Source organism: Sinohyriopsis cumingii, chromosome 17 (genome assembly GCF_028554795.1).
Source record: "Sinohyriopsis cumingii isolate HCF-2022 chromosome 17, ASM2855479v2, whole genome shotgun sequence".
NCBI classification, from domain to species: domain Eukaryota; kingdom Metazoa; phylum Mollusca; class Bivalvia; order Unionida; family Unionidae; genus Sinohyriopsis; species Sinohyriopsis cumingii.
In genome coordinates this window covers 61,908,597-61,923,387 of record NC_142977.1, presented here as the reverse complement: position 1 = coordinate 61,923,387, position 14,791 = coordinate 61,908,597, and the positions used below count along the sequence as shown (strand labels likewise).

The window sequence follows — 14,791 nt, the reverse complement described above, 5'->3', positions numbered from 1 at the left end:
TAGATAGGCTCAATTAGTCAATTTGAGTCAGAAAACAAGGACATAATCAAACTATCAATAAGACACAGGAAAAGGCAGGGGGGGATATATGCAAATATTAACAAATTTCACATCAAAACACACATCATACAAATGTTCAGTACAAGAAGCAACATTCTCCTTTTTTTCTCTCTGTTTTGTCTTTTGTAAAATGCAATAAATAATGTCCATCTCTTGTAAAGATCATCCTGTGCATTGTACACAGATATGTTGTGTTATGTAATGAGCTTGTAGCCCAGATCAGTTTGTCTTTGCTGAATACAGCCACTGACGGAGAGAAAACGTACCTTTCAAATCAAGTAGCTGAATACAGCCACTGATACAGACAGCATATACTATTCAAACCAATCAGCTGGATAGAGCCACTGATAGAGCATATAGCTTTCAAATGAAGCAGCTGAATACAGCCCCTGATACACAGAACATGTACTATTCAAACCAATCAGCTGGATACAGCCACTGATAGAGAGAGCATATACCTTTCAAATCAAGCAGCTGAATACAGCCACTGATACAGAGAACATGTACCTTTCAAATCAAGCAGCTGAATACAGCCCTGATACACAGAACATGTACCATTCAAATAATGCAGCTGAATACAGCCACTGATACAGAGAACACATACTTTTCAAAAACATTAACATAGCAGGTGAAAACAAAATTCTGTCTCAGAACAGTATTTCGTCTTATATAGAGTGAGAAATTACCACCCACAGGCAACAATTATAGTGGTAACACTGCCAGGGCTGGTTGAGTTATGTAGGTCTGCCTAAGGTGATCTGTGCTTGTACATGTCTCCTTATACAAATGTAGATCATTTGACTCCTTTCCTATCTTTATTTTCTTTAGACAATTTTACTTTTCTAAATCAGCTCTTCATACTTTTATCTGTGTGTACCTTCCTTACGAAATAAGCCACTACTTTACAACAGAAACGTCTAAATTATAATTTTCTAAAAATGTTTGTTACTTGACTTTCTGGTCCAGAAGAGATATCTCTAACATTTGCTCTCTAAAAATTGATTAAAAGTCTGATTTTCATGTAAGTGTGGGTAAAGGCTGAATGACTAACCTTTCATTTTCATCATAGACCCGTACAGAATCAAACCACATCCAGAAGTGCCGATCTTCTTCCAAATGATAGATCTGTGAGGCTGATTGAAGCAGTTTGATTTGAGCTAGCACTTCAAACTCCTTGCGCCTCTTGTCAAAATTAATGAGGTTGTCCTCAGTCATATCTGGTAACGCAGTGTCGATCATTGTGAGATCTGTTAGAAAAGTCCCCAAATAGGGTACTGTTCCCTGTACAATACCCTGAAAGAGAAAAAGCAATAGAAAATATACCTAACAGACTTTAAAAATAGGAATTAATACAACAAAATTTCTTATGAGGGGATCGATGTGACTCCCAAATAGGACACCTAGTACTTAATTTATATAGTGGTGTTAACAGTCACCAAAATTATTGAAGACGATCAAAATGTTCAGATGGTGATTCATGTCAATGCAACTAATTTATTCGGCAATTAATATTGTTGATGATTGTCCAACAAATATCAAATTTTGCCCAAAGGTTTCTGTAGTCTATGTATAATTATTATCAAGGACTATATATCTTAAGAATACACCCCAAAGAAATGCTCCCTTGAGCTTTAAATTAAAAACTATTAGTTTGTATTAATTTTCTTTACTGTGAAAGAAAACACTAATACATTTATCAGTTTACTGGTGAAGACTAAAGTTTAATAAGAGATCCAGAGTGGACAATCCCAAAACTGTAGCCATTTTCTGGTATACCCTATAATCAAACAAGTCTATTTGTCTATGACAAATGGAGTCTCCTTAAGCAACTGCAGTGGAAGACTTGAATTTGGACCAAACACTTTAAATCCCTATCTAGTTTTACATGACAATTAGTCCAAATTATGTATTGCAGGCCAATAATTATAGCTTATTAACTGAATACCGAGAAAGCAGATTTATTCAGTAAATTATGTTTCCCTAACAAAACTTACCTGATCATATTACATTATGAAAACTTTCTGCTACCTCTGAATCCAGCTCTCCCAGAAAGATTAGGTCCTTCTATCTTTACATAATATTGACAAAGGAAAGCAACTCATTCAGATTATCTCCCCTTTCTACTATTTTAGGTGGCCATCATTATACCCAGATGCCTGTTTATTACTTTAGCGAAAACTTAAAGGATGCCCACATTATGGGAAAGGGTGAGAGGAATTATTTGTAATGTGATCAGGTGAGTATCATTGGAGAAAGATAATTTACTAACAAATTTGCTTTCATGATCAAATAATTACCTGACCACATTGCATTAGGAGAATGAGTAAGAGATTGAGGAAAAGAGCATCCTACCTCTACCTGTGTCATCCAGTAGAGCATGATTGCTGTACTAAAACGATGAACTTCTCCTAATGTTAGAATAGCACAACAATTTGTTTATACACATATGCACGAGATTTCCTGTGGGATTCCACACTTCATTATTGCTATCATCACCACAAGTCTCCCAATTGAATCCAGCATGGCAAATCCATGCCTGGGTCAAAGATTGTGCTTTTATGAATGGGGAATAATCACTGTCTGTGCAGTAACCACTAACCAAACAAGATTCACTTCTCTCCTTCGAGACCACTTCATGTAAATGGAAGCTAGAGAAGACAGACTGGAAATTGCAAACTGAGACATTATATTCAAGGCCAGGCTCATGGTAGTTGCTCATATTTTGTGAGCTGAAATGTTCATTAGTGTACCTAATCATGTGAGAGTTAAGAGTAAACAGATTTAACAACTCCATTTAGCCAAGTGGCCTGCACTTGTGGGGTTATGCCTTGCATCCCTGCCTTAAGCAGTAGGAATAGTCTTTTATAGTTGATGTGAATAATGTCCATGCATCTTAGGTATCACCAGAGGGTACATACAGGGTCCTTAAGCTTTGCTTCTCTTGACAGACTGATGAAGGAGATGGAACAAATAGTTCTTGATGGTTGACTAGTGACAGCATGATGTTCTTAAATAGATACTAAGTTGTGTCAATGATAGAATCATCACAATGGATGTAGGGATATCATATGTAGCTCACCCACTCTGCATGCTGACGTTTGTTTTATCATAAATAGAAAGTCATGTACAATACTGCTTCAGTGAAGGGGAAAGATGATGGCTCAAGCTTATGTGAATCTGGTTGTGTCAAAACTTAACAGAGATTCTGATGGGGAATGATGTGAGTATGTCAAAATTGGACAAAATTTGGAGATTACCATTTTGAGGTCAAAATTATCTCTTCCATGAAATATGAACATGTCTGAGATTATGTTACTGTATCCCTTGATTGTGATAATGGCTAACTCCTTGTCTTCAGGAGAAAGAAAAAAGAACTTCGCCACAGAAAAATGGGTGTTGAGAGTGGTGTGATGTCACTGATGTAACACCAGTCACTGACAACACCCGATCTCCACTTGTATGTCCGCAAAGCAGAGAATCTTCAGCTGTTGCAATCCTCTACATCACTGAAACTCCATACTCCTTTTCAAACAGGGCATCCCTGAAAAAAGCGAGGAGTTCTCTGGACATAGATAAGCAGAGTGGAGACCTCTATGTCTTGTCTCGGTATGTCTGTTGCTAAATCGAGATCACTGATCATGGATATTTCATCTTAATAGGGCAATAAGAGCAATAACTGCAGTCTGTGCTCCTCATTTCCCAATTATATTTATAATAAAAAATGACAGGAAATTTGTATGCCCTTATCACCTCACAGCTGATTAAATAAAGCAGGTATGGCCCATTCTTCTGGGGTAGAGGGAAACATGAAAAAGAAATGTTGGATCTGCAACTCTTTATGAGCAATTGATAATGAGTTGGCCAAAAACATTTTAGACTGGGAGGGCTGGATTTTGTGAGGCAGTAGTAATAGTTCTCCTAAAGAAGAAACTGAGCTGGCCATTAATACTCAGGTCAATGATTGGCCTCAACTTACTGTTTGCCTCCCAAATACGAAACAGCCAGAATAAAACCCTGCCAACTCATCACTTTTGCACAAACTCCACTGCCTGTTTTCCAATGAGGGACAGTATCTCCTGTCGCAGAAAAGCATCCTTCTCCCAATTTGATGGTATGTCCATGAAGAAGGGAGAGGAGGAATGGGGAAGGGGTTGGCTAAATGAAATCCAAAGCCTCTCCACAATGACCTGGATACCTAATTGTTCTGAAGGAACAGGGTGATCCAGTGAACCTGAAATTGCAGGAAGCAGTGGCCCACAGGTAGGCTGTCTGCAGGCGATGTGGAGGGTAAGTCAAAGTTCATAGTTAGGAGTTTTGAAGGCAGAGAAACTTGGTTTACCACTGCCTCTGTGTGGTAGCCTCCTAGTTCAGTTAGACTTATCTCCTGGCATTGGTCTGGGATCTATATGGCACATCTGACTGAAAAGATCCCATGCCATAGTCCACTTATCATCCCTCTGCAGTGGCGGGGGCTGATTGTTTCAAAGCACTTGTGTTGGTTGAGCAGTAAACTGGAGGAGCAGTTCCTGAGGTGCTTGCCTCTGGACTTCTTAAATTTTTCTTCTAAAGAGTAATGGTGACAAAAACGAGGTAGTCCGGAAAACATGGTGGTCAGATAGTTGTGAAATTTAATATTAAAAGAATTCAAAGCAGGTCCAAGAATTTATAACAAGAAAAAAAACTGCCCCATGCTTAATCATTAAATGTACCAGAAAATGTGTCATTTTCAGTTCCAGATTTGCTGTGGTTTCAGTTTTAGTGTTATCCATTCCGGCTTCACCAGTGTTCTCCCAAAACTTTTATTAATAAAAATGTTTTGTTTTCTTTAGAAAATTACATCTTAATTTCACCAACAAAGTATTTTCTGCCACTCCACTATTTATCAAAATGACCTATTAATTGACACCTAGATTAATTGCAGCCTTCAAAATATTTAACGCTTAACTACTGGGCATTTCTGGGCAAGTCCAACAGTACATTTGAATTTGACCAAATCCATATACAAGTGCTGGAAAATGATAATACAAGCCAGATGTCATCCTCATTTTTAACAAGTACACAATATAATGACCTGTCACAAATGATGTAACTCAAGCCAACTGTGTCAACGTCATGAATACTTAATGTGAAAAATTAAACATAACAACTCATAAAGTATAGCACTTTCCAAAGGTTTTCAGTAATATGGATTTGTAATTCCCTGTTGTTCAAGTTTGTGCATGAGATATGAAATGATTGACTTAAGAACAATGAATTTTTGGAAAGATTTCTCAGACTATCTCTCTTATAAAATTCCATAACCATTCTGTCATTACCCAGTTCACAGAATTGATACAATGTAACATTAAAGATCTTTCAAGAGCAGACCATCCTCTTTTTACAGGTGCATTCATAGGAAAACATTTGTCTACACACAAAACCTTTATGTTTCAGACAAAGATATACATAAAACAAATGAATATCTTATTGATTAGTTAGTTGGTGAAGTACACTTGTAAGTCAGCAGATGTTGCATCAATTCTGGCACATCACTGTAAAATTAAATTGAGTACTGTGAATATCATATTACATGCATGCCGCATGTTTAATAGTTCTCTTGAGTCGATACATACAATTTTTGTGTAGAAACCATGTTTCATCTTGCAGTAAGATGGCCTTAACTTTGGTCATTTTGACTCTAAAATTAATAGACTTCTTCCTTACCCTAATTGCAAGCCATGCACAACGTTTGTTTGAGGTTTTGTATACAACGTCAAGTTTATACAATTGTGCAGAAACCATTTCTCTTCGTTTGTTCAGTGAACTTGACCTTTGGCCATTTTATACCCCAAGGTCAATAACTTTCTTCCAGTTATTTTGGGGAAACAAGTTTTCTTCTTTCACCTTGACCTTTCAGCTTCTCAGCCAAAAATATATTGGGTTCTTCCTTATCTCAAGTGTAAGCCATCCCAAACATTTTGGTAACTCTAGATGCTCGACAACAAAGTTTGGTAACTCTAGATGCTGGAGAACAAAGTTATAGTGCAGAAACCAAATGTGCAACAGATTGATGGATGGCCAGACAATATCATACTATGACACGGTATGGTGAGTGTATAAAAAGCACATGTCGTGAGGAACTGATCTAATGACTATCACGCAAACCCTGTGGCAATCATTCAATTATAAGCTTCTAGTAAGTCCAAGACATAATTTGGCTTATCTCTATTTGTCTTGTGCTTTGAGGCTATGGGTGTTTAAACAACTGGGAAAGATCATGATCAAACAACCACAAAAGGGTCACTTTAGAATTCCATATATAAAATTTGTGAGTTGGGGAATGGGTTGCTGAGAAGGAATATGTTTTTTTTTTTAATTCATGGCTTGTTGTAAAGACAAAATCAAAGAAAATTAGCAGACAATGAAAATTAATGGAAACAGAGTACCCTAATGTCATGATTCCAATTTTATACTTATCATTTTTTTTTAATCTAAGGAAAAACTGTACTGCTTGTTGTCTAAAAACATACCCATTCACCCAAAAGACAAAATACTCCAGCATTTTTAATAGGATGGTATGAATCAGATTCAAAGGAAAATATTAATTTAGCTTCATAACAAAAATATCTGTTTTAACAAGCTCACATGTTCAATCCATGATTGTCGTTTCTGAATGTTTCTTCTACGCAAGATCTTGTTACTTGAATCAACTTCGGGGAACTTTGCAGTTGCTTCCTGAAATTGAAAAAAGCACAGTTAAACATGCATGAATTATGTTTTACATTGTCCACTTAGAAAGGTAGCAACTAAGAATTAGAAAGGAAGCAACTAATCTGGTCCTACAAAAAGCAGACAGTCAATGTACCTCCTTTTTAAATGCTTGATGTCGTGGCCATACAAAGAAGACATTTTATGATCTTCTCACATGCAGCAAAACATATTACCATCATATAAATAAATCTAATGGCAAAACATTCTGTGTATTCAATATCAATGTTAAGTAAGCAAACAAACAATACATGTTTTTATCTTCTTTGTAGTACCAACTTTGATTGCTGTCATGCATTAGGGTAATTAAACAAAATTGTGGAATTGTTCTGCACTGGTCATTTCCCTTGTTGCAAAATGAGGCATCAATTGTATTAAATGACTGAAAGTCTTACAAAGCAGTGTCTGTTCTACAACTTAAAATCCCCAACTCTGCCCATCTGAATGCAAGAGTACATTATATGACCACCAAGTGGTAAATAGTTTTATTATACTTCATAAGCTATTATGAAGGAACCATTTTTTCTTCTTTCAGTCTAAGTTGTTGTTATTGTTGTAGGGTTTAATGACATTTTTCAGCACATGATAGGCTATACATGGCGGCCAGTATTAATGTGGAGGAAGAACCCGGGAAAACCCCGGAAAGAACCACTGACCCATGAGAAGCTACTGGCAAGCTCCTCCTGGCAAAGCACTTGCTATGAAAAGTAAATCCATACTGAACCTAGTTATCCAACATCATGCAGAGAGGCCATAGCAATGCCCTCATAAAGTTAAGCAAACTGGTATTGACCTTGGTTATTTTAGATCATGAAGAGAGACCCTGGCAAAGCACTTATTATAAAAGGTAATGTAAATCTGTATTGTATTTGGTTATTTAACATCATTCAGAGAGGGGATGGATTGTGTATGAAAATCTTTGCATTGATAGACCCAGCTTTTCCCCCTTTGAAATGTTTCTTACTTTAAGTTTTCTTTTTTATTTGAATTACTAGTGATAAAAAATATATTTCTGTCTTGGTGTTTACTTAATTAATTTAAAAGTTTGCATTTTTTTAAAATTATTAATTCCACAAAATTAGTTAATTAGCTTATGCGCTTATGTCTTGTCAAACAAAGACATAAAGGTTTTTCGATTCAAAATCATTAATTAAATGAAATTTTTCAAATGTTAAAAAAAGCAAATTTTTTAAGTATATTGTTTCTACAAGAATAATAAACCAAACACATTATGTTAGGGATTTCAGCCTGCTATCTTACAAATCCAACTTTACTTAAAGACAAAAATCATCTTTTTCTGCCCATCTCAGACCGCCAATGAAATATAACTCTTGCCCATTACCTCCCTTTGCCAGCACTAGGTGTAACTAGTTTTTTCAATTCAGCAATATACTAAGGAGAAGGCTCAAATGATAGGGTACTTGGACAGGTTTTTTTGGTAATAGGAGAAGGGAATGCTGAGCATCTGACCTCTACCTTCGGTATCGTTCCAGGGAATGATGTCTGGATTCCCCATGCGAACAATATCCCATTCTCCTAATTACATAAGCATCACAGCCCAGGGTCACTTGATCTTTGATCCCTCCATATGTGTAAGAAGATAATTACTGAAATCTTCTTACCTACAAAATTTCACTGGCAAATCCATTGAAACTGACAGGCTGTGTTGATTGTTGAATGTTTTCAGTGAGTCAGGTGGCCATCTGGGCTGCCACCAGTGGAGTTCCAGATTCAAGATTTGCCTCTACAAAGCTAAATCTCCAAGATCAAAATTCAAGAAGGTTGACATTGCATGCCAGCTAATAGCTTTCATTGTAACTTGGACAGAAGCATTACATTTTAACATGAGGCTCACAGAGATCACTCAAATGAGCAGTAATCTTCAAGAGGCGACTCGCATCTTGTGAGGTCGCTGATTAGGCACGGCAATTTACCCACTTCAACCATGAAGCAAGGGCTTGAGAGCAGATATCCTGTTTCCTGGTTTTCACTGAAAGAAAGTGGCATTAGCCAGTGCCACAACTTGTCTCTCTGTGTTTCAAGCAGTGCTTGAGTGCGCAAACAGGATCTTGCATGGCCACTGCTCTTGACCTATCTAAAGAAGAAAGGAAGTGAATGATGACTCTTTGATTACCAAAGCCTGGTTGTGTCAATAGGACCACCTAACCATCCAATCTGAACTGAAGATAGATCATGTTGATGGAAAGGGCATGTAGCTCGTTCACCCTGCATGCTGAAGCTAAAGCTATCATGAAACACATTTTGTATGATAGTAACTTCAGATGAAATGAAGGCTAAAGGCTTGAATTTATTTGAACTTAACCATGTTTAAACCTAGGACAGATTCCATTTTGGAAACAATGAAGGATTTTTGGTCAATTGTGATAAAAATTGGCAAAAGATGAAATAAATCTTTATCGTGCCCAATATCATGCCTACCATGATGCTGGAATGTGTCGGATATCACGAAGCAAAAACATGATAGCAAATGGGACCAACTGGTTCATCTGGAAGTGACAGCGAAAAAAGAGGCATCCAGTTGAAGGATTGAGACACTCAGCGGAAAAATGTTATTGACATGGAACCAGTTCCTGACCCTTGTAAGCCTTCAGAGTGGAGAGCATTCTTGCTCTCAGACTCTCTCCACAAATGAAGTTTTAAACTGATTGTCTCACATGGTTGTCCAGACAAGAGCTAACCATGGAGCAGAAGATGATCCAGGCAGGGATGGAACAGACATGACCATCTTGGCTTGAGCCAGAATCTTCCTGGGCAGATCTATCACTAGAATGAGTAGATCCGTAACCCAGGACTTGTCCCATGTAAGATGGGCCATCATAATCATCTTGCATTTCTGACCCCATAACCTCTGGATTATTTCTGGTACCAAGACCGTGGAAGGGGAGGGAAGTCCCCACAACCCCTCTCAACTGATTGACATAGCATCCTCAGCCCAAGCTTCTCAGTCTGGAAGTGTCAAGAAAAAGGTGGGAAACTTGTGATTCCACCTTATCACAGAAGGATGAACCATTGGATTCCCCCAACGTGCACACCTCAGGTGATTTGGTGCCTCTCCCCACCCCCATTAGAGGAGGTAGGTTACCACCACTGAGTTGTTGGGCATAATGAGGATCCTGCCAGAAGTGAAAGGATTGATGACAGCCTTCATTTATAAAATGTTAATATGGAGAGGTCACTGCCCCAGCTCCCACATGCCAATGATGGTAGAAAAGTTATGCAACAAGCAGACACCCCAACCAGATGTGCTGGTGTCAGTACATACCATTATTTCCACCTGGGGCTTCTCCAGTGGGATCCCCATGGTCTGCCAACCTCTGTTGCACCACCTACACAGGAATGAGCTCAGGTATCATTATAACTGTATGATCGACGGGACTTGAAAAGGGGCACCATTGTTCCAGCAACATCATTTGTAAGGGGTGCATAAAAAAGATGGTGGAGCAGGATCAAGTACATCACTGCATTGTACAAACCAAGGAGTTGCAAGAACTCTCTCACTGAAATCCAAGTCTTGTTGGAAATGGACTCGATGAGCTTGATGAGCCTGATTACTTGGATGCCATACCAGATTCAGGCTGGCAATAAACTCCATATCTAGATGGACAAGAAGATGGGATGGATGGAGGTTAGAATTTTTCCAGTTCACTAGTAATCCTAGATGATCTAAAAGTGAGAGAAGATCGCTTGTGCTTTGGAGCAGAATTTACCATATGCTTCAAGAGGATGTCATCCAGGTAAGCTACTATAATTGTAGATGAAGCTGATTGAAACAGGGTAATGATGCAAGCCAAAACCTTGGTAAAAACTCAAGGGATGATGTTGAAGCCAAAGGGTAGGACTTTAAACTGATAAACCATGTAGTGGTAAGCTAAACCAAGAAATTTCCAACTTGCGGAGTGGATAGAGATGTCAAAATATGCGATGGTCAGATTAAGACTAAGATGGAAAGATGGATTCATCTCGCCATGTCCATTCTGAATTTTGGTGGCAAAATGAATTGGTTCAGATCAGTGACTGGCCTCAACTTGCCATTCACCTTCCAAATAAGAAACAACCTTAAATAAAACCCCAGCAATTGTGGTTGTTGCACAATCACCACTGCTTGTTTTTTTTTATAAGTGACCATATCTCCTGTTGTTGAAAGATATCATTTTCCTGATCTGACAGTTCGTCCATGATGAGGGAAGAAGCAGAAAGGGGAGGGGGTTTGACAAATTAAATCCAAAGCCACTCTGAAATGACCTTGATCACCAAATCATTCTAAGGAATGTTGTCTCCTGGCATTCAGCTAGGATCTATATGGCACATTTGACTGAAAAGATCCCTTGTACCCGGCCTCCTTATCTTCCCTCCAGATGGGGGCTGATTACTTCGAAATGCCTGTGTGAGTTGAGCGGGGTCATCTGTAAAGCTAGGGTATGATAAGACTTGAGTGATGTGGACCCAGACATGTATCATGTCGTATCAGGTTGCAGCAGGGTGAAGCAGTCAATACGCTGGACTTTAAATCTAACATCAAAATGTAGTGACCACATTCCGGACTAGCTCTGTCATGTCATGGAAATGGATCCAATGGATCCAGTACAAACCATATGCATCTGGACTTACAAGTCCGAAGGCCATACATGGAAATGTGGGGGGACTTATGTTTGCTGGACTGCCTAAAATTGGAGGGGGAGAGGACCTTGACCCAAAATGTAGGTTGTTTTTGGATGTACACTGAGGATATCAACTTCTTATTCCTTGACTTATTCCATCTTTCCATCCCTATGATGCCTTCTGGACTGCTGCTTTGAACTTTGCATTTCATGCATTTGGTTGACATTTCTATGGAAATGGCACAAGAAGAGAAAACAAAGCATAAATTAGTAATTCAGCATGCTACTAATTCACTAATACTGTAGCCCAGACTTTCTGTTATTAATACCATGCCCATTACTAATAGAGTTTACAAGTTCAATGATAGCATGTTGACACATGGTCTTAAATAAGTTAAGTCCAAAAGGGTGACAAAGTCACTCAAATTTGTAAGAAATTCTAAAAATAATGTACACAACCTGTAGAAGAATGATTGTCCAACACAATAATTGCATAATGAAAGTTGGATGATCCAATTTAACACTAAGATGGCATGCGGATTGTTGAAGGTAATATGCATGATGTTATCAGTAGAGCAGTGAAGCTAGAAAGATAGCGACATCTGGCAGTGGCAAGGATAAATAATAGGCAAAAGTTATTGCCCTTTGTCAACATGAGATAGACAGAAGAGGGGTCAGATTCCTGATGTAGCAGGCTAATATCACTAACATAATGTGTTTGAAAGAGAAATTAAAATAATAAAATGCACAGCAACACATACTTTTCCATCAGTAATATAAGCAACAAGTCTGTTTTATTAAGTATGGTATTACCACCTTATCCCAACCCCACAATTTCATTATCCATTTTTGAGCCAAGTTACATTCATTATACTCGTTATATTATATTATACTATATTATATTATATTATATTATATTATATTATATTATATTATATTATATTATATTATATTATACTTACATTTTAAAACTGAAAAGAAAGTGCAATAGGGAAGAATTTCTCACCTTCATTAAAAGGTTTCTGGACACCATTTGATTGTTTTCATTTGAAAAAATTCCTGACAACTCTTCAAACAAGTCAAGACTTTCTCTGAAATAGGGTATAAAATATGATTACTTAATCTTGATAGAAATAATGGGCACTAAAATAACATCTAGAAATATGTGGATTATCAAGTCACATCTGACTGTATTTACATGTATTTTACTACATTACATTTGGTACAAATACAGCAATCCCTTTGAGACGAGATGAGATATGATATGATATGATATGATATGATATGATATGATATATGATATGATATATGATATGATATAATATGACATGGTATGATATGATATATTATATTATATTATATCATATTATATTATATATGAACCATGGCGTATAATGGCGAAAATGTCTGTTTATAACCAAGTACATGATAACATAATTTTACTACCACTTAATGAAATGGAATCCATGACTATGACTGCTTATAAAAGGAACAGTGTTGCAATGATGTGCCTTATACTGAGAATGTCTAATAACAAAGTACTTACCTAATTGCAATCCATGATCATAACTGCCTTATAAAAGGAACAGTGTTGTAATGATGGGCTTTATAGTGAGACAACCTTACAATCAGGTACATGATACATATAATGTTACTACCAATTAATGAAATGGAATCCATGATGATACTTGCTTTATAAACGAAAGTGTTGAAATGATAGGCCTTATAGTGAGACAACCTTTACAATGAGGTGCATGAATAAATTTACTACCTTTTAAAGACAATCCATGATCCTAATTGTCTTATGAAATGAAGTGTTGTAATGAGGAGCATTATAGTGGAACCCTCTTATAAGGAAGCACATGATACATATTAATTTTACTAGAAGATCCATAACCCTGCATGCCCTTTAGAAAAGGAACCATGTCATAATGGAGGTTGTTATAATGATGGAGAGCTGTATATTCAGAAAGATTATAAAGAATGAACTAGTCCTTCTTACATTCAGTATCTTCAATTTTCTTCAAGCTGAGATGTTTCATTTATTATATCTTTCTAGTTTCTTGATCAGCAACAATATTTTTTTCACTAAACATTCAACAGGCACCAAAGATTACATTAGAGTCACAATATCATGAACTCTAATGAAATATAATTTGATGGGAATGGATTGAAAGTTTTGAAACAGATTGACAGTTTCTGCTGACCTAGCAATAATCTATCAATACCTGATCCATTTGTCCATGTTATTTCTTGTCAAAACCAGGGTATTTTCACACTAATCACATTCTGACAGAGCAGGAAAGATGTGAAACTGAATGTCAAACAAAATAAAATCAATTCGAGAATTATCAATCAACTAAATGGTCATTTCAATTTCACTAACTTGTTGATCCAGAATAAAACTGGTTAACCTGATGAAATTTCAAGTTTTTCCTGCAATTAAATGAATTCATCAAGAAACAGGTTTCTTCCTTTCCCAAATGCAAGTCATCCATAAATATTTTAACTGCACATAGTGCATAACTTGAGTTATTATGCAGAAATCATTGTATTTCTGTATCCTAATGACCTTCATCTTTATTCTTTTTATTCAACGATGATAGGAATCTGATTTCAAGTACAAGCCAGCTGTAAAGTTTGGTAAAAGTTGATTTTTGATAACCTGAAGTTTTGTGTGGAAACAAAATTGGTAACAGACTGATGAACTGACAGACTACATTGTAGCAAAATATGATCTGCCTTATGGTGTGCATTTAAAAGAATGGGAAAAAAGTATAACGAAACCCAGCAATGAATGAATCAACAAACCATCAACACAAAAAATACAGAATAACAATGACGCATGTAAATCTTGTGCTAAGATTTTATGGTAACCATGACAAGCCAGAAATGTCTTAAGACATGTCTGGAAAGAAGGTAAAGTGTGATTCATTGTGAATGCAAATTCAATTTCCTGGAATCCATAAATATTATTTGTTGCAGTTGTTGTAGGGTTTAACGTCATTTTTCAGCACAAGATAGGCTATACATGGCGGCCAGTTTAAGTGCTGGAGAATGAACCGTGGAAAACCCTGGGAACAAACACCAGCCCACGAGAAGCTACTGGCAAGCTTTCTCACGTACCCATGTTAGCCGAGCCTGAGACTCAAACCCACGCAGACAGAGGTGAGATGGCAGTGATCTGGTACAATGAGCACTTTGGACCACTCAGCCACTCCACACCATGACAGACATAACTGTAACACTTCATAAAGGTGGGTATAATAATGCTGATGAAGGCACAAAAAGATTTTTAGTCACTGTGTGAGAATCAAATCTGTTATCCTGTCATATGTCAGAACTCTTCTTCAAAAAGTCTGTGG

At 37.1% G+C, this 14,791-nt stretch overlaps 1 protein-coding gene across 1 annotated transcript in view; it reads right to left on the bottom strand.

The window, feature by feature from the left end:
* Nucleotides 1-14,791, bottom strand: part of LOC149779078 (ral guanine nucleotide dissociation stimulator-like 1) — a 78,831-nt gene that overhangs the window by 29,021 nt on the left and 35,019 nt on the right. The window contains exons 9-11 of the mRNA XM_089939630.1: nt 12,433-12,517; nt 6,685-6,774; nt 1,112-1,353 (exon numbers count right to left, since the gene is read on the bottom strand). Coding sequence (XP_089795756.1) covers nt 1,112-1,353; nt 6,685-6,774; nt 12,433-12,517 — 417 coding nt within the window. The remainder of the gene's footprint in view (nt 1-1,111; nt 1,354-6,684; nt 6,775-12,432; nt 12,518-14,791) is intronic.